General features: G+C 35.7%; 2 protein-coding genes across 7 annotated transcripts in view; one reads left to right on the forward strand and one right to left on the reverse strand.

Annotated features, from left to right (window-relative positions):
• Positions 1-19,353, forward strand: part of LOC100888200 — a 40,389-nt gene extending 21,036 nt beyond the window's left edge. The window contains exons 4-11 of the mRNA XM_030987230.1: positions 5,461-5,709; positions 10,464-10,484; positions 12,619-12,806; positions 13,761-13,869; positions 15,397-16,808; positions 17,434-17,535; positions 18,124-18,298; positions 18,828-19,353. Coding sequence (XP_030843090.1) covers positions 5,461-5,709; positions 10,464-10,484; positions 12,619-12,806; positions 13,761-13,869; positions 15,397-16,808; positions 17,434-17,535; positions 18,124-18,298; positions 18,828-19,037 — 2,466 coding nt within the window. The 3' untranslated portion in view covers positions 19,038-19,353. The remainder of the gene's footprint in view (positions 1-5,460; positions 5,710-10,463; positions 10,485-12,618; positions 12,807-13,760; positions 13,870-15,396; positions 16,809-17,433; positions 17,536-18,123; positions 18,299-18,827) is intronic.
• A 4,548-nt stretch (positions 19,354-23,901) lies between these two features.
• LOC754774 overlaps positions 23,902-27,919 on the reverse strand; it is a 90,258-nt gene continuing 86,240 nt past the window's right edge. For 5 of the 6 annotated variants that reach the window (XM_030987235.1, XM_030987236.1, XM_030987231.1 and 2 more), the window contains 2 exons: positions 27,716-27,817; positions 23,902-26,804 (listed from right to left, as the gene is read on the reverse strand). In XM_030987235.1, coding sequence (XP_030843095.1) covers positions 26,578-26,804; positions 27,716-27,817 — 329 coding nt within the window. In that variant the 3' untranslated portion in view covers positions 23,902-26,577. The remainder of the gene's footprint in view (positions 26,805-27,715; positions 27,818-27,919) is intronic. The other variant, XM_030987232.1, reaches the window with a different exon arrangement.

Consider the following 27,919-nt stretch of genomic DNA (forward strand, 5'->3'; position numbering starts at 1 on the left):
ATAGTAAACACCTTTCTTAAAGAGGTGTCATGTGATCATCATGAATCAATCTGTTGCATGTGACCTCTACTCTTTGACCAAGAAGGATGTACTTTAATACAGTGAAGGTACTTTCACATAGTTTATCCCATGTAACTGTTACACCTCTACATCCATCATGCCATGTTTATAGTGTGGTATCTGCTCAAAAACTTTACTGGCAGAAGAAGAGAATTAAAATGGTAACAATTTTGAATACCACATCTAATTTCCTTTCTGATTTGAATTTTTTTAATCAATAAAGCAAAATTAACCCCAGTCACCAAAGCAATGTGGGCAGTACAGTGCCTAAAGCCATTGTCGACGGTCTTTTATACCTTTTTTTTCTATTCAAAAATAAAAAACTGTTTCTATCCCTGAAGTACTTGCAATAATACTCAGTAAATTGCTTTGATTGGTAATAGTCAAAAGGCAATTTTAAAGAACAGTTGCTACTATTATAACAGTTATTATTAGTGAATCTTCATAGTAGATAATTTTGTATTAGTTAAGTCATTGGATACTTTTTCTTATTCATTAAGAAGTTTTAGGGACATCTTCCTGATGCCGATTGAAGTCCATTTTGCCTGAATTATTAGAGGGTTACTTGCCAGACAAAACAGTCAATCTCCTAGGAGTGATGTAGTTAAAACAATGTAGCTTGAAAGATTAGATGAATCTAAAGTAGGGTATGATATTCCACTTGGTAAAGAGATATGTATACACAATATTGTTATTAACACTTTCAAGATTGGACAATGCGATTACTTTAATTGAAGTCCATTTTGTCTCATAATTTGAGCTTTTTTTTGTTGCAAGACAAAACAGTACAGAATGATTTCATAAGGACATTGTTGATTTTTCAATTAACTACCTCTTGGTTCTACATTAAACATTTGATACCACAGAAATTAGTATTTTATTTTATTTAAACTAATATATTGAGAAGATTGAATGTCATTTGCTCTGAATATTGACCCTAAAGTGTGACGTCAAGAAAGATGACCGCTGTTGTTTTGGCACATGGTCAAGTTGACCCTCTGTTCCACCAAGCATTCAATCTTTCCCTTGCCCTCTACTCAGAAACCAACCAATACAAGAAATCGATCTTAGTCTTCATTTCATGCCATGAGAATTTGTCTCTATAGGCGCGTCTTCATTATCTTGAGATTGCCACATAGCCCGCTATTTCTGATTTGGGAAATAATCCCGAAGTAACAAATCGCGTATTCACTATCTTGAGATTCGACCTCGAAACTTGAAACTCGACCTTGAGAAATTAGCTCGAGATATTTTGCTCAGCGTTAGCGCGTATTGCGAATCTTCGGTCTAGTGAAGATGCACGGGACAAATAGCTGGATATTTTGTCATATAGTGGGATATTTTGCAAACTATCCCAAGATATCTTGGGATGACAATCCCGACCAAATATCCTGCTAATTGCTACTTCGGTCTGATGAAGACGCAAATTAGCTGGATAGTTTGCGATCGGGATAGTTCAAAGAGCTGGATATTTGGCAATCTCGAGATAGTGAAGACAGGCCTTATTGGTATTTTACTGCCCACAATAAATACTGTAGTGTATCTGATGGTTGTTTTGATTTGCAAGCCTTAATGAAGCTTGGATCAGATGAAGATCTTGAAGTATGAAGTAAAATGGTCATTTTAATGTCAACTTATGTTCATTATAGGGAATATCCAAAATATTTTGTCCCATGCATTTCTAACATTATCAGCTTTTAGTATCGGCAATTATTCTATCAAATTGAAATATCCTTAATAGAGCTTGGATCAGGACAAATAAAGAAACCGACACATGCTATGTTAATTTTGTTACTTTCTCTTTATCATTGGTGATATATAACTTGGCACATCACCAAAGACCATGTTGAGTTGGTAAGGTATGTTATGGTCGACCTGATTTCTAAATTCTACAAATTGTAGGGAATTGTTTACTTAATGCTGTAAGAAGCATCTCATGTATTAACACCACCACTAGATGGTTCCTAATGTTCTACTGATGAAAGCCAAAAGGGTGTTCACTTGATTTAAAGCACTATTGTTTAACACCCAACTGATAATACCAGACAAACATTTGTTTTGAGCCAGAAGGGCATTAACTCTGTGTAAAATGATTTGAACAAACAGCCTTCTTGCTCCGAAGAGACAGTATTATCGTTGCTGTTTTCACGAAGTGACGGTAGTGAAAAAAAATTGCATTCACTTTGCATTACGATTTTCCTCACTACCGTCACTTCGTGAATACAAGGACGTTATTACTGTAACTATGTGTATGTCATCCACATACAGCCAATTTTGTGTTCCTTGTTTAGGCTCAAATCATGACCAGAAATCAGCGACTTTGAGCATAGTTTGGTGTTAGCTATTTTTTTACTTTCCAAATTTAAATGAACCAACTGTTGCAGCCACACTTTGAAAGCTTTTTAACTCATCTTTCCTGTGAACTAATGAACTCTGTAATAACTAGATCACACGAGATGTGAGATGAGATGATACATTGGGTTCTATGATGTCGTCAGTCATGACATGAAAAGCTTACCTTTATTTCATTATTTTATAGAGCACTTCGCAAAGAATGAATAAGAGCCTAGAAATTTTGAATACAATTGAGAATGAGAGATGTGATTGTATTATGAAGTAATGATATGTGTGTCATGTGGAGCAAGAGGGAGAAGAAAAGAAGAGAGAGAAAGAGAGACAGAGAAAAAGAAGAACATACATTTCAAAAATATACCTGTTTCGAATCACATGACACTGTATTCAAACATCCAAAAACAGACACAAAAAGGGAGAGACGTGTTTAAGGGAATGTAGAAATAAATAGAGATAATTTCATTGGAAAATAAGATTAATTCAATCAGTGAAATGCAACAAAAATTAAAATATAATGAAAAATATTATTAACACATTAATACTCAACATGCTAGGCAGGTAGGATGTGTGGGGGGGGGGGGGTTCCATTAAAGAAATAAAATCTTAGGAATGCGCTTTGCCAAGAAATATCACAGGATATCACATGTGTATATATCGCTACGAGAGAAAGGCAAGAGGAAAGAAGATACATAGGGCTATGGGGATCGAAGGGAGAGGAAATGCGAAGAAGGAGGGCGTACATGAATGATAATTGTTGGCGGAGGCGAGGGGGAACTCTAATTAATACTTCCATTTCCCTCGTCAATCTCTAGCTTGATGAAAGCATAGCTATCTATAAATGATTGCGCCCATCTTAACTCCCCTCTCTAAAACTTCCAGCAGATATTCTTGTCCCATCACCGTATATCCTCTAAAAATGCAACATTCTTGAAGTATTTTAAATGAAAAGATGTGTTTTACTTTTTTCAGTGAAAACTTATGGTTAAGTATGTAATTACAATTCTCAGAGTCATTAAAAGTGAAGGGCAAGAACATTTTGAATTGATATGAATTGATTTGATTTGATTTGATTTGGATACAGGGCCCTACATTACTGCACCCTACAAAACAAATTTTCCAACATTGACTCTCCAACCTTCAAGGATATATATATTTTTTATGAATGATGATCAAAACAATTGAGATAAAAATCCTTGAGAGTTTGCTTCTTCATTATGATAGGTTTTAATTTAATTCCTGAGTGATATATATATAAATAAAGCCTAAGATATGTTTTGTTTTTAAAATATGATTTTACAGACAACTTTTAGGAGACCATGTACTTTCATATTTCTACACAATGCACATGTGACTTAGCTGTGCTTTAAAATACTTTCATAGATAATGGTAAGAGCATGTTTTATTCAATTATAAACATGCCATCTGGTATTTGTAATATAATACATTTGTTTTATTATTAGATATATTGTCTAATGACCAAGCAAATTCTTTGGCATAACTACATAATTCCAAAATATGATACTTGCATGTGGTCATACTCTCAATCTCATGATGCACTCTCTATATTGTCTTGGGATATGTATGTACACATTCCCAATTTTGCAAAGTCATGTGACTTTATAATACATAAGCCATGAATCAATTTTTTGAAACAAAAGGAACATCATATTTGTGCATGTTTTGACTTGAACATGGCTTCTACTCCAACTTTCTTTTTGTTTTGGGTACATTTTGCACTCTACACTGTAATACATGTTGTAAAGTACAAATCCAAGAAATTCTACAGTCGGTAACCATTGTTCCAATGCTGCTACATGTACAAGTGTCCATATTTTGCAACCTCCTTTTTACTTTTCTGAAGATTTCTATAAAAAACAATTGTGTTTATTGACACTGAACTTCACTTTCTCTGAAGTTGCGTGCTTCGTAGTTTCATGCTAATTGAATTGCACTTTATTCTGTCAAGGTTTAAGGGCCCATTGTTGTATTGGATCTGTACAAGGGGTGTTGTACAGGGGAATTATCTGATAGATTGCCAATTCCAACCACGTCTTTATGTGTTTGACGAAGAAGAGGGGAAGTCAGTTGTTACAAATAAATTAACAAAATTGTTCTCATCAGAGGGAATGCCTTTGTTCTAAGCTTTACATTGATGTTAAAGGAAGTTAAGCTCTGGAAGGGTATAGGCATTATTAAAATTTCATTCTTTCAATCATTGTAATTGCCTCCATCAGAGAGTATTTTGGCAGAAAATTCAATTCAATTTAAGATCTATAAAACTGAATTCATTTTCAATAATCAACACGGTGTAGAATAATTATACAAATTACAAATAAATTATTCAATTTGTACCTTTGAAATAAACTGTGAATATATACTATGAGTCGTAAGTCATTAATATTATGTTGTAAAAAACAGGAATATTTACAATTCATAATTTAGAGATTCCTGAGAGGTTTCATGTATTAAAACAAAGTACGGTTCTTTTTTGATGAATTCTGCTTGGAGCCTTTTAAATATCCTGTACAGGTAGGATAATGGAATTCAATTAAGAACATTTAAAAACTTGCTTGAGCCGCCATCCTATGGCATGAGAATGCATGATGGATGAAACATAACCATAAACAAATTACAAATCTTCACCTCATAATTATTATAAGGTATTTCACATGATTTACTGAAATTTATCTTCATCATCTCCCATGCGACCATTGGTAATATCACAGGATTCGTTTATCAACCCATTTCTAAATAATGCATTTTATTTACCAATGGTGTCAAAGCTCATGTTATTCAAACAAGTCTCAGCAGGTTGTATTCTAATTTCAGTTTTAATATTCTAAAATATTTGTTTCCTTTTACTGCTTATTCATGATTTTGATTCTCTCTTTTTCAAGTTCACTTTTAGACAGAGGAGATTAATGCCATCATCCGCAGGGCATGATATTTTGAATTCCGAAACGTAACCTTTCTGATTGTACAATTTTCCTCTTGACTTTGAATATTAATGGATGCATATGATTTTTTCTTTCTTTTGGGCACTCTTAGGCAGAGGAGATCAATGCCATTATCAGCAAGGCCTTCAAGGTTGCTTACGCTAGCATCCGCAGCAAGAAGCAGTTCTACGAGCTGGTGGATGAACTCAACCGCGAGCAGGAGGAGTACTTTACGCAGATCACTCGTTTGGCGGAGGAGGAGGAGCTTAAAGCAAAGCGTCCTGAAGTCCTGATGGCAAACCAACCAGTGCTGTCTTCAGACAGGGTGCGAGGATTCTCTGTTGGACAGAGTAAAGTCTGGGTAAGAAGATTTACATTCATCAGCAAACTCACTTATATATCTTAAGCCAATGGTATTGGTATATATCTTAAGGAGATTTTTGTTATCGTTTATCAGTTGTTCGATAATTCACTATCACTCTTCATAATTTTTCAAGATCATATTTGGGTAATATTTATGAATATATTATGGAAAGAAAAATTGGGTTTGAAGTGTTTGAGAAATTCTTTAGAGGGATATTCAAAGAAAGAGCTCGATTAAGGATAGTACTTTTGTAATGTGCAATCCATAGTTAATAATGCAGTTCTGAGGTATAGTATAGATAACAGTATTCATTTTGCTTTAGCCCGATATTATCTGCAGATGCACCAAATTCCCCCCTTTTTTTGGGGGGGGGGGGGGGGGTGGGAGGGGGTGGATGGGTTTGAAAGTCATTTACGGTTAGTGTAATTTATGTGTTTGCTTGTCATAACACTACATATGTATCACTGTTATCCACTGTGGGTCTCCGTCATGCTGTAAATACATTCATGTTGTTTCCTGTGGTCATTATCATACCCCTCCACAATCCCTCTCCCCACCCCCTCCCCCACCCCCCTCTCCCCACCCCCTCATCAGTCATCACAGTCTCACCTCTACAATTACAGGGAACATTTGTATGTAAATGTAAAGGATTACTTGTAGGAAGGATGATATTAATTGATTAAGGAACAGCAGGAGTGAGTGAGTGACAAAACAATTAATGTATGCTGCTTAAATTCCCCTTAAAATATTTTTGAAAACTTCTGGTTGTTGGGGTAATATCTAAGAGAGATTTATTTGTACTGCTCTCTCAAAAATTGCCATTTTTTGCACAAAGAATGAGATAGATACATGTTGTAAAGTGCAAACTGGTTTCCATCTTCTCTCAAATACCTTCGACCAAAATTAAAAGAACTTTCACAATATACAAAGTTTGGGAGATCTTGCGAGCTGGTCTGCATGCATAGTAGCAGAGCCAAGATGCTCAGCTGGAGGCTAAAATGATTTTAATGATAAGGGAGGAAGATTTACAAATTACCAAACGCATCCTAAGAGATAATCTCCCCTTACCTTCCCCTCTCTTACTCCGCGATCAGACTTTCAGATTTCATTTATTCATACCCTTATTAAGTTTTGTAATTTTAGTACCGGTATGTGAAAATTGATTTGTCTGATTAATGTTTCTTAAGAATGTGAGTTATTAAAGCGTACAAGTATTCAACAAAGGCCCTAATTCAACCAATCCCCACCTTTCATTCTAAAGTTCCAAAAATCTTTGAACTTACAAGTGATATTAAAAAATGTAGGTTTTAACTATAGCTCTACGATAAGTAATAATAATTATAATTTCTAATCTGAATGTCCTATAGCAAAACGCTTGTCTGAACATAGTTTTGAATGAAAATTCAATAAAGAATCAGGGCCCCATTTTAATTTGAACATCATATAGTACGAAAATCATATTAGTGGGCGGGCTTATAGGAATGCAGACTGACGATTGGCCAGCTGTCATGTCAATTAATCTCTTAAAAAAAACTAGTCTCTTTATATGACGTCTCTTTATGCGATGTAGATGTCTGAGATAATCTCTATGCCCCATTTCGCTCTACGAAGATTCCTACTAGGATGGTTCTTTTTAAGCATTTTGTATAAACTTCAACTAGTCTGAACACTCTTTTACAAATTACCGAACGCATCCTACCAGTTAATCTGCCCCTACCTTCCCCTCTCCTAATTCCTCCCTTTTCCTCCCAGCCGATCATCATGGTTGCATGCCTCTAATCTTACATGTAGGCACCAAACCAAATTCTGATGTGTTTACGGAATGATAGTTGAATTAGGATCATAATTAGTTTTGAAATGTATTAAACGAGGCAAGTTTAGGGATTGATAAGATAATTTTTTGATCTGAAGGAACTGTCAGGAAGGAATTAATATATCTAGTTTTAAAAAAAAGTGGAATGAATTTTACGATATTGTGGGATTTTGGATAAATTTTCACCAACTTTTTGCCACTGTATAGTGGTATAGAAAGAATTCTATGTATTTGCATGAGGAAGTTGCCTTTTTTCCAATGAAATCTCATTTCATCAAATTGTCAAACTTTGCTGACTATTGCTTATGACAAAAGAAACTCTTGTTTGTACATGCCAAAAGATTATTTTTAAAAATACCAAGGTTTGTAATAAAAGTATATTTTCCAAATATAAAAACAGAATGTAGGACAGTTTCTACAATTAGGATTTTTTTTTTGGTCAACAACATGATGGAGCTACCTGTAACTGTACAACTTTAGGAACCATGGAATCTTTATAGCACAAACATGCATGATGAATATTCCAGCAAAAAATAAATGTACATCTTGCTAGCACACACGGTCGAAGCAGCTCAAAGATATTTGTCGGGAAAGTCAGTAGACTTCATACTCCTCCGCAACTTTGAAATTAAAAACTGGTTTGTACATATATACCTGGTTCTTCAAGTGTTATAAGTTGAGCTAATCTTACTCGGTAAAGAGGAAGTGTTTTTGAATTGGAACACCATGTGGTCCTGCAATCTCCAGCCCTGTTCAGACTAGCCAAATACATCATGTACAAAAACTGTATACCTGTACAATAAGTTATTAAATTGTGTCTAGTCTGAACATATAATGAAACGTGGTTTAGCTTAGGGAACAAGGGTTTGAACATGGTGCTGTATAAAAAGTTGATAAAGCATCAGGGTCTGCTTTAAATATTGATTATAATATGTAAGAGTAATTGTATGGCACCAAATGTGCTGCGGATGGATGTCAGTATTGTATCGTACAAAAAGCATATTTAAACTGGGGAGGGTTTATCATTACTCTACAGGTACTGACGATTGGCTGCCTATCATATAAACTGACCTTTTCAAAACTATTTTCTGAATAAGATGTTTCTTTATACAATGTTGTTAGGTGGTCTGTACAACCCTTTCGCATTACAATTATTCTTTATGCAATGTTCCATGTACAAGTTTTGTATAAATCCCTTCTAGTGTGAACAGGCTCTTCATTGCGTAGAGGAAAGGGGCGAATTGGGAGGGCAAATGGCTCCTGACAGGGCTCGGTTTAATTACTCGGTAGTGAGGGGAGATGCAGATGAGTGAGCAAAAATTAAAAAGGAAGATAAATGGTAGGGGTGCAGTGAGGGCCGGAGGAAATGCAGGTAAGGGGAGACGGGGGGGGGGGGGGGGGGGGGGGGGGGGGAATAGAGAGAGACAGAGAGAGAGAGAAAGAGTGATGAAGGAAGGTTGGGACTACATGTATGGGATGGAGAGAGTCTGATTGAGATGGAGGGAAGAAATGGAGCAGAGGAGGAGAGGGTAGAGAGGGTGATAAAATGAGGATAATCTGTTAGATGAAGATGGAGGAAACCAAAGGGGGAGAGATTTATGAGGACATAGATAGGGGGAGAGAGAGAGATAGAGAGAGAGATCACGTGGAGGGGGCAGAGGACATGAATTGGATGAGGAGAAAGAAAATATATGATAGGACAACAGTATAAAGTAACAAATTAGAGTAACAGAAAGCAAGAGACACACAAGAAGTGAAGAGCTGGAGAAATAAAAGTAGTGCAGAAGTAAAACCATGCATCAAGAGTACTTTTAAAGATTCAGATTCCAGAAAGGGATGTTGAAAAAATATAGTCATGAAGGATAAAACAAAAATAACATAAAATAGTTTACTGTAGCAAGGTAGGGGATGATTATGCAAAATGCATGTAGTATATTAAAGATGGCTATATGTCAAAAATAAGAAAACCTGCTAGGAGAAGATGCAGTTTTGGGGAAAAGGTTTGGAGCCGGGAAGGGGAAGGGCAGAGAAACTTCAGTGGAAACATGCTGGGAGGTTGACATGGAATCTTTTAATTAGGCAAGTGTAGGAAACAGATAGTAGTTCCACATTAGGGAGGGATTCAGAATCTAGGAAAAGTAGTAAAAATGTTGGCAGGGGCGTGATCGAGTTAGAGGCACAGATATGATAGCCTAGATACATACTGGATACATCAATCTGTCCACAAGTCTGTTGATGTTTTTGAAATGTTCAGTGCACATGGGTGAATTCTGACAAACAGATGTAACACTACATGATGAGTATACATAGCGGTATATATTGAAGTGTAGAACAAGCTAATATCTTGATGGGGCAAGTATTTTAGCTGAGCAAGCATAATTATTACACATATTTTGATTATAACATGTATGTCTGAAGCATAGGCGCTGTCCCAGTGTTCTTATCATGAATCAGAATTAAAGGTATAAACTAGAAAATAGTTTTATTTGTGGGTAGCAGGAGAAAAGAGGTTTTGAAGAGAGGATTAACTTATATTTTAGTAGAGAAAACAAGTATTATATAATATCTAAAAGTAGCTAAGATTTTTGTAAAATTTTGTAAAATGTTTAAAAAAACAACAACAACATAATCTTTCAAGAATAGTGATCAGTAATTGTAAGGGAAAAGTGATAATTTTATTTAAGTAAAGAAATATAAGACTAATCCTAGAATGATAAATAGCATCATTATTTGAAGAGTAATTCAGAGGTAATTGTTAATCATATATCGTCCGTATCATACTGTGGCCAGTCTTCTTTGAAACTTTTTTTTTTCATCACATATTTCTATGAGTGAAAATCCCACAATTAAAAGATAACTTGATATTGCAGGAGGACCATTTTGGTGAATGACGTCATTATGTTATCATTTTGTGGTGTCTTTTGTTCTTACCTTTCAGATAAACCGAAAGAGCTCTGTGGTAATTGTTTTTTCATCTTCATAATCATAATTCATAGCAAATATAATATCTCCATTTCATCCCTTAGTATGTGTTTGCTTCATAACAATTATCATCCTTAATTCTCATGATATAATATTCATGACTTCATCCCAATGATCCCATCATCATGGTTTTGCAGTGAATTTGTTTTCTCTGTATAAATCTCTACCCTCCTAGATTCTTCAATTTTTTGTTTGAAATATTGAGGGTTTAAAGTTACTCTTATTAATATGTTTTCTCATTTCTAATGTTGTACATTAGCTTAAGAATATTGGTACTTAATTCAAAACAACATCTTACAAACTTACATCATGATAAAATACATGCATGTTTGAGTTGATAGAACTTTGTAAACACATACATGTACTAATCGCTACATGTTAATTTTTGTGAATTTTGCAATTTTAATTCCCCTCCTTATATTTAATGAGCTGATGCAATGTCTACAAAGTGTGTTCTTTGCTGTTTAAGATTATGGTGTGTCTTTTATTTTAAAGAAATATTTTGACCTTGCAGTCCTATTTGGGTTTTTTCCCCCCTTTTCAATTTTTCCCCTAAGAATATTAAAAAAGAAAACTCTGCTTGTCATTGCTGTATCCTGGCCCACCTCATGAAGTTTGGAGTGCTTATCATCTAATTAACACTGCTTGTAATTAATTAATTAATAAATGTAATTAAGCAAATACTAATTAATTCAGGACATAATTTGAAAGCCAGGGAGCTGTGATTATGGAGGTGTCACTAATTTTCTCTTGAACTTTGAAGTTTGAACTTATTTTCAGGGGAATGCTGACATCAGATTTACCTTATTATGATACAAAATTTCATTTACTTCATCAAATATCAAAGCTGATATTAAACTGTTTTCTCTCGTCGTTCTTACTCTTTATATCATTCTCTCAATCAACCTCCTCTCTTCCAATATTTTTTCTTCATCTCACTTTGACTATTTCTTACTGTCTTCTTTGTCTTAACCCTTTTGCAGGAATCTGTACCCCTTCTCTCTCTCTCTCTCTCTCTCTCTCTCTCTCTCTCTCTCTCCTCTCCCTCCCTCCCTCCCTCCCTCCCTCCCTCCCTCCCTCCCTCCCTCCCTCCCCCTCCCTCCCTCCCCCTCCCTCCCTCCCTCCCTCCCTCCCTCCCTCCCTCTCTTCCCGCTCTGTTTTTTCCATATATTGTGTCTTCAAGATTCAATGCATCTTTCATTCATCTCTTTCATGCTTTTCTCCCCTCTCCCTCTCTTCCTAACCTTATCTAACTACAGTACCACATATTTACCTATCTAACCCTGGATGTATAGACCTACTGCATTGATCATGTAACGTTTCATGTTCCAAAGATAATATTATCATGGGAAATTCATGAATATAATATCACTTTAAATTCTTAACATATATCATCATTCTCTAAAGTAAAGATTTGGCCAATCTAAGAGTTTATTTTAGATTGGTGAGAGACTTCAGACTTCACTTTTGCCAGGTTTACAAGTGATATTCTCATGCTGTGAGACAATTCTCAACATGAATTAAGCGTCCAAAACTGCTAGAATACCATTTACACCCCCCCCCCCATAGTAATGGTAGCCAGTACCATGCATATCTATTCTTTTTTTTTCAGCACTGTTTATTTTTTATCAAGTTGATTACCTCTCTATCCGTTTGGTGAACTTACATTTCCTCTCTATCTGCACACAATTGGTTTATGCAATATGACCAGATGTTAGTTCAACATTCAGTCATTGACATGATTTTGCACTCAACAATTGTAATTGAATTGCAATATGCAGATACATGTCCATTGTGCATGTACAAAACACAGTGGAAAGTGGACAAGTTAGAGATGAGAAGTGATTCTGACTACCGTACATACGCTCTAGTCATGCTACAGTGCAAATTTTCCTTGATTTTGAAGGTGCAATATTTTATTTTACTATATTTTGGACGTGTATGTACATGTGCTGAACAGGGAGTTAGAAATGTGCATGCTTTAAAGTTGGAAGTTAATGTTATACTAGACCAGTCAGTGTAACCGAGTACTTTGCAGAAGAAGATTAACACTGACCTTTGACCTCATAATGTTATTTAAATATTCTTGTGTTGCTAATTTGCTTCTGTAGGCTAAACAGCAAGCGGGAAAGATACAACACAAGCAGCCACACCTGATCGCTGCTATGGAAGCTCCGCCCACATTACCAACACAGCCCTGTGATTTGTCGAGAGGACCACTCCCACCTTTGCCAGCGTCCAATCACAGTGGGTCGCTTGGCAGTCGTCTCTCAGAGCCAGCTGGAGATCCGTCTATGAGGTAAACCCATTTTAAATTTGTTGTTTAGATGTTAAAGGTACTATGTCCCTTTGGCAGGCCAAAAAAATGAGAAGGTTAAATTCCAATGACATGTGAAAGATAATACTAATTTAGAATTCCCCTTAAAAAAATGGGGCTTGAAAATATCTTTAAGTGGGAAAATAACGACTATTAGTTGTCAAATCGACTTAGGAGCTACAGAGCCAATAAGCAATAGTCTTGATTTTCAGACCGTTGTACCGCATGGCCGTACGTTTTATGCTGCGCAAAGATTCAATCAGTTTAATTTTGGCCATTACAAGAAGTGGGTTATCGATGTAGACAAATTCTTTACAGCTCATTTTATGTCTGTTATTACCAAAGAAGAAGAAAAAGCCAGTCAGTCACTCAATACTGACAATAGTGTCTGACAGTGAAGTCTAGCAAGTAAACAGGTTTCCTTGCATTATTTGAATATTAGGATACTGCTAACGTTTAAATTTCACAGATAGGACATACATAACATATTCATAATTCCTGCAAAGTTCTACAGAAATTGAGTTTGGCTGCAAAAGGGACATAGTATCTTTAAGGGTACTTTTGTAATGATTTCCAAAAAATGTAGGAATATTTTTTGCGATGATAGATGGTATACCCAGTACGATACAGTATCATGAGGTGCAGATAGTTGTGAAGAATTTCATTCATTCAAGAAATATATCAATATTTGAACATTTGGATTGTTAATAAGTTCATTGAGTGCGTTTTTTTTGTAATGCTTCCGTTGAAATGAAGGATTAAATGGGTTTTCAAATGTAACAAGGTCATATGCAAAAACAGAAATGAATGAATAAAATAAATAAAATAAAATACAATAGCAGTTAGTGTTGTGTACAAGTGTTTATGTATATTTCACTTTAAAAAAATATGTTATGATTTTAAACCCCTGTTTTCATTGTAATTATTTTTCTATAGGGATAGTTGGGTGATCGTTGATCCTGATAGCGAAGTGGATCCCGATGGAAGACCGATGTCACCATCAGCACCTCCTCTCTCACCGAAGGACGCTTATTCCCAAGAGCCTGTAAGTCAGTTTGGTGTTAAACCTGACACCTGACATACTGGGTGTTTGATTACATTATACTCCATAAACCATATACAATCTACACCAAACACTGAATATTCAAACAGATTATTCTCTGCCTGTGTGCAGCTAAATACACACCACATTCCTTTAATTCCAGACACCAAATAGGCCCTATATATTTGAAAATAATTTTTTGTAATACACTTTAACTTAGTTATATCTTTAGCAGGGTAGACTGTGTACCTTTGGATTTACACTGTTCATTCAAACACAGGTCTGGGTAAAACACCGAATACTCTACGCTATGCACTGTAACCCAAGCACTTTATAGTCTTTGTTTTTAAACAGTTCATACATTATCACAGTTGAACCCCTTAATCACCTTTAAACAAGACCTTTACAAGCTTTCAATCTGAAGCTGTAGAGATCCTTGTAAGTCCCTTCTATTGGAATATCCTACCAACTTTTTCAGTATTAGAAGCCTTTTTATATAGAGAAGAGCAAGAATCTTCCCTCAAACACTTAAAAGCAGTATTCTACTTTAACTTTTCTTACTGGGACACACATCTTGCTCTTGCACCGGTACTCAATCAATCCAGAAAACTGCAAGAATTTAATCTGATGCATTGTTTGTTTGGAGCAACAAGAGCATTTATTCTGTGTTAAAGTATTGAAGTGACCGACTTTGTGACTCCAAACAGACGATTTATGTCTGAAAGTTCACAGCAAGATCTCTCAAACTTGAAAACAATATTCTCAAGCAAGCTCTCTAGTCTTGGGAAGACATTGCACTCTTGCACTCGAGCACTCCAGAGTTTTCAGATAGTGCTGTTTATCATTTCTGGGGTAATGTTTGTTTTCCATTGATCTGTATCTGATCGTATCCCTTCCTGCCCGTCACTACAAGGTGTAGAAGGCTTTCTGTAACTCAACAAAAGGTTTAGAGGTTGTATTCCAGGTGGATTCAAGCCTTGGGGTCCATCATCCTCTCCCATTATCCCTTGAGATGTGCGGTGACTAGGTGTCTGATAACAATAGCTAGAAAGAAGAGGGGAGGGAGGAAGAGTATTGGTGAGGGGGCAATGTACCTTTTTATTTATGTTAATGTAAGAAGACTCTACAGATGTACAGTGGAATTGTATTAAGATAATGTAGTGTACAATAAAGGTTGTATAAACAGAGATACTATTCTCTATTTTTCCTGTGCTAAATATCATTCTATTGGTTTACAATCTATTTATACTGAATTGCTTTTTAAGATTGTAGACTTGTTCAGGTATTCAATTCAATTCAATTTATTTCATTCAGTTAAAAAGACATTATTTCATTAAAAAATCAGCTATATACATGTAACATAAAATACACATTAAGAACATATTTGGCAAGTGCATTACACTTTTGTTGTTATATTTTGCTGCTCATTAATTTTAAGTGGGTTTAATGAGGTTATTTTGAACATGTTTTTTGAAAATATTTTCCTCTAGAGAGTGTATATAATCTACCCTTTACATTTTATTTTGATAGGTTGCCAAACAGACACAGAAGAGCAAACCATTGCCTCCAGCACCGTACTACGAAGTAGACTTTTACAATGAATGGAGCTTACAGAGCGCACTAGGACGCAACTCTGCACTTTCAGTTGTCTCTGAAACAGACAGTAACACTTCTTGCCAAATCTTGCTCCAAGACGAGCACCCACCTCCCGCGTTAATTGCTGGTATTGCGCCCGCTGCTGCTGGACCTCATTCCACAGGACAGATTCTTCTTCAAGACTCGAGTGTACCGCCGCCGTTTGTGTATGGTGGCAGATCAGGAAGCGAGAATTCTTTCGATGATATGACCGTGGATGATGTGTATGCCTTTGAGAACTACAAGATGGATTTTACCGGGAGGGAGAGCGTCATTAGTGCTGGAAGCTTCGACGAGGAAGCCAACTTCCGCTATCAGCTGAAGTGTGCGGAACAATTTATTAATGCTGTGTATGATGTAGACTCCACGGAAGAAGACTTTGCACGACCGAAGTTGAGCTTCCGAGACAAGCTGAAGCGCAAGGACCACAGTGAACGAGAGAAGGAGAATGGACATCGGCAAGATGATGGTGATAGTGCCCTTGGAGAAGATGAAGCAGAGAGGAGAGGTAATATCAGTCACGGAAGCGATGATAGCGTACCGTGCATTCAAAATGGACATGTCTTCAAGATGACAGGTGATGAGAGTGAGGATGAGAGTCGAGAGCGGTGTCGGGCTGATTATGCTGTTCCAAGAACTCCAGCTAAAGCAGTAGAGCCAAGCGCGCCTCCAAGGCCGCCACCTCCTCCCACATCGCAAGAAGAAGGACCAAGTGAACGCAAAAGGCCTGTGCCAGCACCAAGGCGGATATCTCCTGAAATAGTTGTCTCTCCACCATCCTCTTCAAACCTCTTAAAGGTCGACCCTTCAGGAGTGGCTGAACAACGTCCTCTTGTTCCGAGGCGACCTAGTGCAGATTCAAATGTGATTTTGAATGGAGCTGCATCGATAGTCGCTGCTGTGTCTCCAATGATGCAGTCTTCAAGTGAGGGATTATCGAGGAGCAGCTCGAGGTCAAATGTCATTGACCCGACCCCGTCCAATGCTGCAGTGGCCTCCAGCCAAAGATTTCCTCAATCGCAACAATCAACAATGCAGATTGGCCAGTCCAATGGCTTACCACAGCCAAGGGGTGCAGCCTCATCAAGATACTCTGATACTAACTCATCCAATAACCCCAGAACACAACTTGATGAAGCGAGAGCTAATTCCATTGTTGATACGACCTACTCTGGGACACCGGGATCACCAGACAAAAGATCGCTGAGGTCACCGGGTCATGTAGGTCACAAGGTGGAAGTAGAGATTGGACAGTTCCGATGCAAGAAGATCCCGCTCAAAGGAGGACCTCCCCCTCTCCCTCCAAGGTAGGAATGATAGGATGAAAGTAATCAAGTAGGACATTAGTCAGAAAGTATCTTTGACAGGGGAGTGAAATTCTATAACATTGTAGGGCACGTTTAATAATAGTAATAATAATAGTGGGTTCTTGTATACTCTCCTCATGTCTGTCACTCCTGGCACTCTTTCTATAGGAAAGATCTATCTATCAATGCTACAACGATAGCGTCCTGCAAGTGACTGATATATGTATGTTGCTTGCGCCACTTGCTCATCCTGCCTTGTTACAATTTTGGTCTGGTCTTAATCAAATGAGTGTCAAACATGACAAGCAGAACTTATGTAAATTTTTGTTGATATCTAGATTCCCCCTTATCTTGTTAAAATTTTATCCATTAATTGTTGAATGTAATGTATAATTTTATTTTGTTTGTCGTGATATTTTGTGTAAGTTCTTATCATTCTTAACATACCGGTACTCAATTTCAAACTCAAAATCAAATGTATCTTTCAACTCACATGGAAACATATAAGACCACATTCAACAGGTTTCATTTCCATTTCTTGTATTCAGCACAAGAAATAAACAAAATAACAATTGATAAATCTATTCATCAGGGCATGTTTTCTTTCATTCTTTTCTGATATCAGATCGACATCTCTCACTGAGATACCAGATGATGATGATGAAGAAGAAGATACAGCGCAAGGAAAGGGAGTGGTAGCACCATGGTTTAAAGCAGGCATTCCAAAGTAAGTTTATATTCCAAAACATTAACTATCACCTGTGTATTTACATGAATGGATTTGAAATATGTCCCCTAAAGTCTGATATACAGAATAGCAAGCCTCATATCATAAGAAATGTTGGTATAAATACCCCATTCACTTGTACTTTCAATTTTAGTTACATTTTGTGTTTTTTGGAGAAGTTAAGAATGGGTTGCATACGATTGATATATATAGAATATCAAGATTGAAAGGCCACTGGGTCAATGGAAATACAATTTAAACCTAAACTTGCAAACATCATTTATGGACTTTCATAGGATACCATATACATAAAAAAATAAGTTATGTTTTGATAACTTAGGCAATTTTTTAAATGTAATATCATAAACAAATGCAATAATTCCTCAAGGGCCAGGATAAATGATTTACAAAGTATATGTAATATTCAATTTTTATGGAAACAGATATTACCTTTTCTTTTCCTTTTTCGTCAGCAAGAGAAAGAGATGATAGTTTCGTTTACTGTACATTGCAAATAGTCATGTTACTTTTAAGCAGTATTTGGAATTTGAATAAAACTTTGAATATCTTCTGATTGGTATGTTACAGAGAAATAGCATTTGAGATTCTTCATCAACAAGAGAAAGGAGCGTTCATTGTGAGAGAGAGTAAGAGTCATCCTGGTAGCTATGCTCTCTCTATGAAGGTGGATACTAACTTCAATGATTCTAGTCTGGCTAATTACCTCTTGGTCAGGTCAAAGAATGGCGGTTACACCATCAAGGTACGTAGCATCGTCTCTTGTTCCTGCCTCATAGATATTAAGTGAAAAAGTTAAGAAGCGATGGCTGAGTGGTAGAGCAGTGGTTTTGTTACAAGGAGGTCCCAGGTTCAAAACCAAGTCAATGAGCTCATGCCCTTTGGTAAGGCATTAATCCTCATTACCAAGTCCCTTGGAGAGGACTTAAAGCCATTGGTCCCTGGTTGCTTACTTACAAGCATATTATTATTATTGTTAAGTATTTGATGTCACCTGTACCTTGAGGGAAAAGTGAACTGAATCTCTGTGACAATCTGGTCATTCCTCCCGATATAACTGATTGGGGATGTGTAGCTGGGCCAGTATAGCCCAAATCAGGCCAAATGTTAGGGAATATACATTTTTGATCTTGATTATGTTCAAATTTTCCATGATATTTGGTATCTAATTGGATAAAAATATAACCAATATGTTGGAATTTCCCTCTTTTAGTAACAGATTTGACTCAGCAGCTTCTTCCACCCATTTTCTCTTCCCCCTCTTTCAATGACAGGGATTTGGACGAGACTTCCCTGACCTACCCCAGCTGGTGCACTTCTACACCCTCCATCAGGACCAGCTCCCGTGTAAGCTGGTCATCTCTGGGACCAACCCTCTCTACAGGCAGGATGCTAAGGGTGAGATGTCAGACTCTGACGATGAAGAGGACCCTGACTACCGCCGTGTCACTGACTACAAAGTCATGCTAGAGGGCGCTCAATAGAATTTCAGTTATTCTTGAGGGCGTTCAATAAGATATGAAGCTTCTTTATAACAAGACACTAAGAGTGAGATGTCCGAGTCAGACGATGAGGAGGATCACGGTTACAGCTGCATCACTGACTACAAAGTCATGCTAGAGGGCGCTCAATAGAATGTCATACTAGAGGGTATTCTGTGAGATATGAAGCATTGGATTTCTCCACTCTGGTACCATTTCTAGCTTTAAAGCCCATCTGTACAAGTGTACTGGAGGGATTAGACCACCCTGCAAGGTCACTGGACATGTGGTTATCTCATCAAATCAGCTCTCAATTAACATAAGAAAAAGAGCATCATGGGGGACCAATGGTCACCGATTAGGCATTGTTTTCTATGTAGAGGGGGCAAGTAGCTACAAGTAGTACAGTGGGGCTTTAAGCTCGAAACCATGGAGGAGGATCCCACTCACTGCTACTAGAGGGCGTCAATAAGATGTATCTAACGATCAAGAACTTGCTGAAAAAATATTTGGGACAGTTATTGTGAGTGAACAAGAAAGGAATAAGGAATCACTTCTCAAGACACATTAAAGATGTTCAGGCATGGGTATGTAGTCGTTTGTGAAGTATGCAACTTGGCTATCATTACATAACACTGAGCCAATGGGTTTTATGCTCCCGGGCGTACGTTCGTATGCTGCCCTCTATATACCCGTGCTTGAGCAACTTTAAAAAGGTTACTTTTGGGGGTTTAATTGATTTCAGATATCTATAAACTACCCTGATGAACTTGTCAAAAAGAAAGTCATTGATGTCATTTAATTGATAATCATGAATAAGTCTTCCTATCAAAGCTGAACAATGATGTCTCTGAGTACAGCTATTAAAACTGTGTGCTAAAATATCTAGATAAGGCTTGAAAAATAAGTTTTTACAAGTTACCCGCTTGTTGGACTTTTCATGTAAAAATTCAAACCTGTGTTTGACCCAATTACTCTTGAATACCGATGCTGGTTTTAAGGAACTTTCAGTATACAACTTAGCCATGGTTAAGTTGTATACAGAATCAGTATTAGACTAAAGCAGTCTGTTACAACCCACCTGATGTTTGTTTTGTGACATATTGATGGTTGATATCAAAGGAAAGTTAATTCTTATTTTATTTGAATTGAAATGTGTGAGGGTTTAAATTCCTATTAAATCAGAATGTTAGAATAATGGACTGTTCCTTTTTGATACCGTATCTGAATTTCATATTCATTGTGCAGATTTCATTTTGGTGAAACTTAATTTTATCTAATTTATATTTTGGACAGCTCTGTCAATGCTTTTTAATACAAATGTGTGCACTTGGTTATATCATTCAATGAGATTTTCACCCTCTAAATTATATCAGTCAACTTTTTTGTTGTGCTCTTTTTCTTTTACAGTTTATCTTACACTCTCACTGAGTATGGGCAGATTTTTTTTATACAGCTATGTGGAGCGTTTGGGCTAATGTCTGCATTTGCACAAAAACAAAACTACCACGGCGTTTTTACATGTAGCAATGATTTGGGCAAAAATAGTAATTGGAAAGTGATATGAAGATGTTTTATTTACTTCTGTTTTAAATTTATCATACTCATTATTTGCGTATTTAAAATCATGTTTACTTGTATATGCCTAGAGTTTCAACTTATCTTGATTTTATATGAAGAGCTGGACTTTTCTTTTTCTTTTCCTTTTTACTTTGTACTGCTTTTTGTTTGTATATTTTACTATTGTAATTGATTTGTGTACATTTATGTTATATACATCGACATTAATAAATGGGGCTATAAAGAAATTTGTGCTTTGAAGTAAAAGTGATGTGCTTATAGCAATTGAGTAAAAGCAATTAAAACTACAAACGTTGGATATTTGATATCATTTGATAATATACAACTTGTGCTATATTACATATGGCTTGCATTGATGACAGAATGAATTGAAAGTCTTTGTTTCTAAAGATATTAAGGCAGGTTATTCTTGAGCTAAAAGAAAGTATTACAAAATTACTCAAGCATGGATTATTAAATGTACATGTTCATGTTTTTCAATTTTTTTCTGTGAAGTTTACATTATCATATATGGAATGAAACATGTTTACATTATCATATATGGAATGAAACATGTTTACATTATCATATATGGAATGAAACATGTTTACATTATCATATATGGAATGAAACATGTTTACATTATCATATATGGAATGAAACATGTTTACATTATCATATATGGAATGAAACATGTTTACATTATCATATATGGAATGAAACATGTTTACATTATCATATATGGAATGAAACATGTTTACATTATCATATATGGAATGAAACATGTTTACATTATCATATATGGAATGAAACATGTTTACATTATCACATATGGAATGAAACATGTTTACATTATCATATATGGAATGAAACATGTTTACATTATCATATATGGAATGAAACATGTTTACATTATCATATATGGAATGAAACATGTTTACATTATCACATATGGAATGAAACATGTTTACATTATCATATATGGAATGAAACATGTTTACATTATCATATATGGAATGAAACATGTTTACATTATCATATATGGAATGAAACATGTTTTCAATAAAACCCAAGTAGTACCAATCAGAGTGACACCAGACTCACAATAGACTGAACAAAACATTACAAATTTCCAATAAATGGATGATTGAAGTCTGTATGGAGGATGGCGTTATGACTGAAGTATACATGTCTATTAATGTTTTATGAAATATGTAAACTACAAGATGTGCTTCATGTAATCCCTCCTATAATTCCTGTTCATAATTTCAGCATTAGATGAAATTAATATCTCTAGTTTGGAGTCAGGAGGGCATTCATTCTTTGTATTAATGATATGAGTTATCGCCCCCCCCCCCCTGGTTCTAAACCGTCAATATTAAGGTTTGATTTTCCTGAAATATAAATAATTAATCAGTTCAATAATTGTATGAAAAGTTTGTCATTTTCCTCGGTGCCTACGCAGTTGTACTCTTTAGCAATATCCATTTTGTGATATAATGATTAATCAAGCAATATGTCATTTGATTGAATAATGAAATCAAATGAATGCTAAAGTGTCCTCATTTCACAATTATGAAAGCATTATTGTATTTTCAATCTCCATGTCGAAGTTTATGGGGATGATGGCATAATTTACATCTGTAGTCTAAGTAGTCTTAAAAGATGTGTTTTGTAATATACCTGTATTTGTATATACTGCTAAAGACTATAGAATGTTAATCATGCATTTCTATGTAAATGTAGAAGTACTTGGAGCCAATGTATAAACTATCAAAGAAGTACATAACACTATTTGTATTTGTAGATTTACATCAGATTACTATTGTAATTGTATTAAACCATGCAATTGGTAATCATTTAGAGGGAATATTTTATGATGGATTGAAAGTTCCAATCAGCATTTGTTTTTTTCTGGATAAATTTGAATTTCAAACTTTGGTGGAAAAAAACACAATGTAGAAAATTGCAGATTTTCAGTATCAGGTGATGAAAATAGTTCATTTTTGTGATTACAAAGGCAAAATTAGTCTGAAAAGAAAAATCACTATTTCTTCATATTAGGCTCATCAGATGTGCTATGAAATACGATGTAAAAATTTGTACAAAATATTCTATGTAGCTGAAAATAATATTGTGTGACTGTGCTTCGGTTGCAATTGCTCTACAATCAACTTCAACCTTGAACCTAAGGCTTCAGCAAGTCATATCCAGAACCCTAAATATTGGCCCATATATAACTCAAAACGCTGTCAAAACTCAAGCCATAATCCCAAACCGAAACTCCTGTAAACTACAACTCAATCTAAGCTTGAGCTTCAACCTATATCTTTGATGAAATGAATCATGAAAGCAGTTATCTGTAGAGCACATATTGGATCATGCAAAATGAAAGTGAAAGCTACCATGTGAAAAAAAGTAAACACTTTACAAGTGTATAGAGTTATATGTCACTGAATTTAGTAGATCATATGCAAAATTGCTGATATAGGTATCATATATAAACGTTTATGTAAATATATCTTTGTGAATTTTTTGGACAATTTGTGTAAGATATTTGTAGAAATATACTATGAAGACTAAGAGATGACTGATTTTTTTTCCATCTTGGTACTTCCAATGTGCCCATTGTATGAACTTCGGAGCATTTTTGTGGAAATAAATTGTATTTTCTGGTAGAAAACTTTGATTGAAATGTTTATTTCCCATTGTGTCATTGAGTCTTATCAGTTTCTTTTCAAGAAAGCATTCCAGTTTCATAAAATTAACTGCTGTCGAGCTAAAAACAGGATTTCATCATCATCATCCTAAGATGCCTCACCATCATTAGTATCACAACCACCACCATCATCACAATCATCACCACCATCACCATCATCATCATCATCATCATCATCATCATCATCATCACCATCATCATCATCATCACCATCATCATCATCATCATCATCATCATCATCACCATTATCATCATCATCATCATCATCACCATCATCATCATCATCAGTCATCATCACCATCATCACCATCATCATCATCACCATCACAATCATCACCACCATCATCATCACCATCATCATCATCACCATCCCCATCATCGTCATTCTTATCATTTTGATGATTCCAGAACCTTGCAGTACACACCAATACTTATATGCTAGATGATCAACCTTTTCAGATCGATTCCACAACGTTTCTTTCACAATGCAATCGCATGACCAGAACTTATCTATACCTTTAAAGGTTATGTTTGTCATTCTAAAAATCCACATCAATCATTGAATAAGATCTAAAATAACACAGCAAGTACATTATGAAAAGATATGATTTATTATTGAATAAGAGCAGTATAGTAAAGATAGATATTTCATTTTTAACAATAATGAATCCCATAATTCCTGACATAACTGCCATATATTACTTTCTAAAATGTAGTCATATCACTTTATAGACAGAAAACAGAATTGTACAGCCGATGAATTGCACCATCTCACCCGAAAAAACATTTTGTCTGTTTGGAGCCAGAAGGACGTTAAACTCAAACACCTTCTGGCTCTCAACAGACTGTTAATAGGACACAAAAGACAAAGAATATGTACAGGTTGTGATGCCATTGAATGTGTATATACAACCTAATTCATGTTTATATCAATTATATACATATAATGGGTTTGAAAATATCAAGTTATTTACAGCTACAGGTATTATCACATTGAAAGGGGCAAAGCATGGATACAATGACATTCTGTGGGTTAATACACATTCCATCGGGAGTATATTCTCCATCTAAGATAAAAATATAAACTTTCTACTATTCACAATGTTTCTAAAATCCCACATAACTCAAGTTTCACAATTAATTTACAACACTATTATATAAATCCTCATGATTTATGTTTTCCAGTTAATAAAGGTTAAAGCATAAAAAGTTGCTTGGAAATGTTACATGGGCATGTTAACCAATAAATCAACTTTACCTTTCTAAAAAAACTAATGAATGTAAAAAATATCTGAGTTAAAATGCTTTTAAGGATGTACATACTTCACTGCAACTTTTCACAAGCATTTGGCTTTTAAAAAATACCTTTTTTGTATACACGTGTATTCATTCAAGTTTTTAAACAAAGATATAAATGCATAAACTGTAGGTATTGAGTACAGTGTAAAAATAAATCTGCTCTACAAAGAACGTGAGAAAACGATATGGAAATATTTGCAGCACTAATAATATTTTGGAAGACTGTATTGCCAGTAGACTACTACAAGTAAGCAGCCAGTGTCTGAGTAACATGAGAATGTTTATATCACAATATATTCAAAAGCTTAGAAACTTCATATTGCATTATAATTGCCAGAGGATCACAATATAAATTACTTCCAATTACTGATTGACTCTTAAAAAATAATGACTTGAAAGACAGTCTTGAAAGCTAAAATGCTGAAAATGGAGATCCCATCATATCATTAGTTTGATAAAAAGGAAAATGATCTCACTGACCAATCCTAAAATTGCAACACACACAACTAGAAGAATATTTCACTTTCTTTTTGAAATCCGATCATAGCAAAAAACTGCTCCACAAGCCGCAGTGGCTGAAGATGGCTGTTTGGCGCCAGAGAGGTGTTGTCTCATAAAATTTTGAAGTGTTAGTGCCCTTCTGGCTTCCAAAAAAACAATGTATGCGCAATCTGCACAACATACAAACAAAGGAAATGTATCCTACATATACCAATACACGCAGGTTTGTCTGAATGTATGGAATGTACAGGTTTAAAAAAAAACCCTGCTCAAATCAGTGATATACATGCAACGTCATACTTCCCAACTGTTTAATTCAAGTGTAAAAATAATCACTGTAATTTGTTGTGTTGCAGCATTAGAATAACAACATGCACACATAGAAAGACTTCATACTTCCATTGATAAATGTTCTATTCCTTGTCATAATTGTCATAATATATATGTTCATTTTATTTTCCTGGAGATATTTTGTGTTGGAAGACAAAAATTGAAAGAGAAAGACAGTCCAAAGCTACAGGACTGTAATAGATAAAACAACATTTACACCCCATGGTTATGACTGATAAAAATGTGTGAAATACTTCTATATTTCACTATAAAGACACATGATAACTCTCCTTATATTGCTCTCTGAAGTAATTCTTAGTATTTCACAAGAGGTAAACATGGAGTGTACTTTGAAAGGAAAATGATATAATTTGTGTATACTTGTTCATAATTATTCAGCTCTCCACCATGTTATCTCCTAACTAATAATGTTATCATTTCAATATGTAATACATGTATATCCCTTCTTCTTTCAATAAGTCAAAAAACTGCTGAGAAAAATGAAGGCATAAAGAAGAGAAGAAAAATGAAAGACAGGAAAATGAGAGGCTCAGACGTGACAAAGAAGATGCTTTTCAATGATTGACACTTCTGATTTGTAATGGAGGGAACCAGCCCTTCAAGAAAAATGGATTACCAGCAGAGTATAGTGCCAGTACGGATGTCAATAAACCATAGTGCCTATGAAATCACTGATCATCCTAGTCCCTAGGATAGGACGTAATACCATACGTCCCTTGGTTGGTAGTCACACATACTCATGACTGAGTCATGATTCACTTGTACTTGTGTGTGTGTGTAATTAGCTTTTACAGACGTGTATCAATCAGATATGATTATTAACGTCTGTGGACCGACCTTTAACGTCACCATCCGCAAGACGTGACTCAGTTTCAAATCTTAGCTCAAAGCCCATAGCCATATTTCTTGCAATATCAAAACAATACAAAATTATCTTTATGAAAGTGCTTTGTTGGCACTGGGCTCAAAAGATAACTATAATTTGCGTCCCCCCTGCAGTATAGAGTTTTAAATCTTAGCTCAAGGCCCATAGCCATATTTCTTGCAACATCAAAACAATAACAAAAATATCTTCATGAAAGTGTTTTTGTTGGCACTGGGCTCAAAAGCTAACTATAATTTGCGTCCTCCCTGCAGTATAGAGCGAAGCACATCTTCTTGCGTCTGTTTAACTTTAGGGCCCACCATGGCTAGACGGATCTGCTCCTCACACATGGAGAGGATCTTATGACGATTCTTGAGGATGCGCGCCCTCACATGATCATTGACGACCTCCTGCACGCAGGATGCAGGGAACCAACCTCTCTCTCGACTTCCAACCAGCTGTCCTTCGTACCAACCTGGCAACAAAAGTTTGAGAAGTAGACATATTATATAATGGAAGAACTTAATTTAATTTAATTTAATTAAGGAACTTTACATAACTATCTTGATCTAAGGAGACAAGAACGAGCGATATAATTTCTAATCCTGACCCAGACCCTAAGGCCTGTACCTCCCGGAACCTTAATCCCAACACTTACCCTATCCCTAACTCTAACTCTAAATCTAAGCCTCATACATGTACTACACTTAATACATACAATTGATGTGTGGTCCGGTATTCTGTACTTAAGCCCCTAACCGTAATTGTAACCACAACCCTACTTGAGGTGTCATGGTCGAGGGACTATGTCACCGGACTGTGGATCACAATGTCCACGGTTCGAGTCCCACCGCGGCACTAATGTCCTTTGGCAAGACGTTAATCTACATTGGCCACACTTGACCCAGGTGATGTAAATGGGTACCTAGCAGGAAATAATTCCTTGGAATGCTAGAGCGCCGTATGGCAGCCATGCTTAAGCTGGGGTAATAATTGCGAAGTGCCAGGAGTGCCAAGTCTTATATAACATGACCGCTATACAAGAACCCACTATTATTATTATTATTTATTAAGAGTAACCCTACCTATAACTTAAAACCATAACTATAACATTACCATAATCCTAACCATAACCATAGTCCTAAATCTAACATTAAACCCAAATGCAAAGGTAACTCCCAACCTACACCTCTGATGAAACAAAACCCAAAGCAAACTTGTTACTGGAGCAATACCATACTAAAATAGAAGAGGTATAGAGAGTGCTTAATTAAGTATCGTTAGCACCCTTGCTAGATTTGTTGTGTACTATAAATATTTACATAACCAGCATTGTTGTTATCATTATTATCTTACTTTAACACTTAAACATCTAAATTCTCTTACCATCAATCTTTTTGTAGACGTCTATTCTGTCTGACTGCTCTAGTGCAAGCTCATCGCGATCCTTGGCTTCATAATCAGTCACGCAGAGCACTTGAGGGCAGTCTAACAGAAAGAGAGAGAGAAAGACAATATCAACTTTGTTAGTTGGCTTTTCACAAAATGTACATGTATCGAAAAGGGAATTAATTCTTATATATCAAAACA

This window comes from Strongylocentrotus purpuratus, unplaced genomic scaffold (genome assembly GCF_000002235.5).
Source record: "Strongylocentrotus purpuratus isolate Spur 01 unplaced genomic scaffold, Spur_5.0 spur5_scaffold_16, whole genome shotgun sequence".
Classification (NCBI taxonomy): domain Eukaryota; kingdom Metazoa; phylum Echinodermata; class Echinoidea; order Camarodonta; family Strongylocentrotidae; genus Strongylocentrotus; species Strongylocentrotus purpuratus.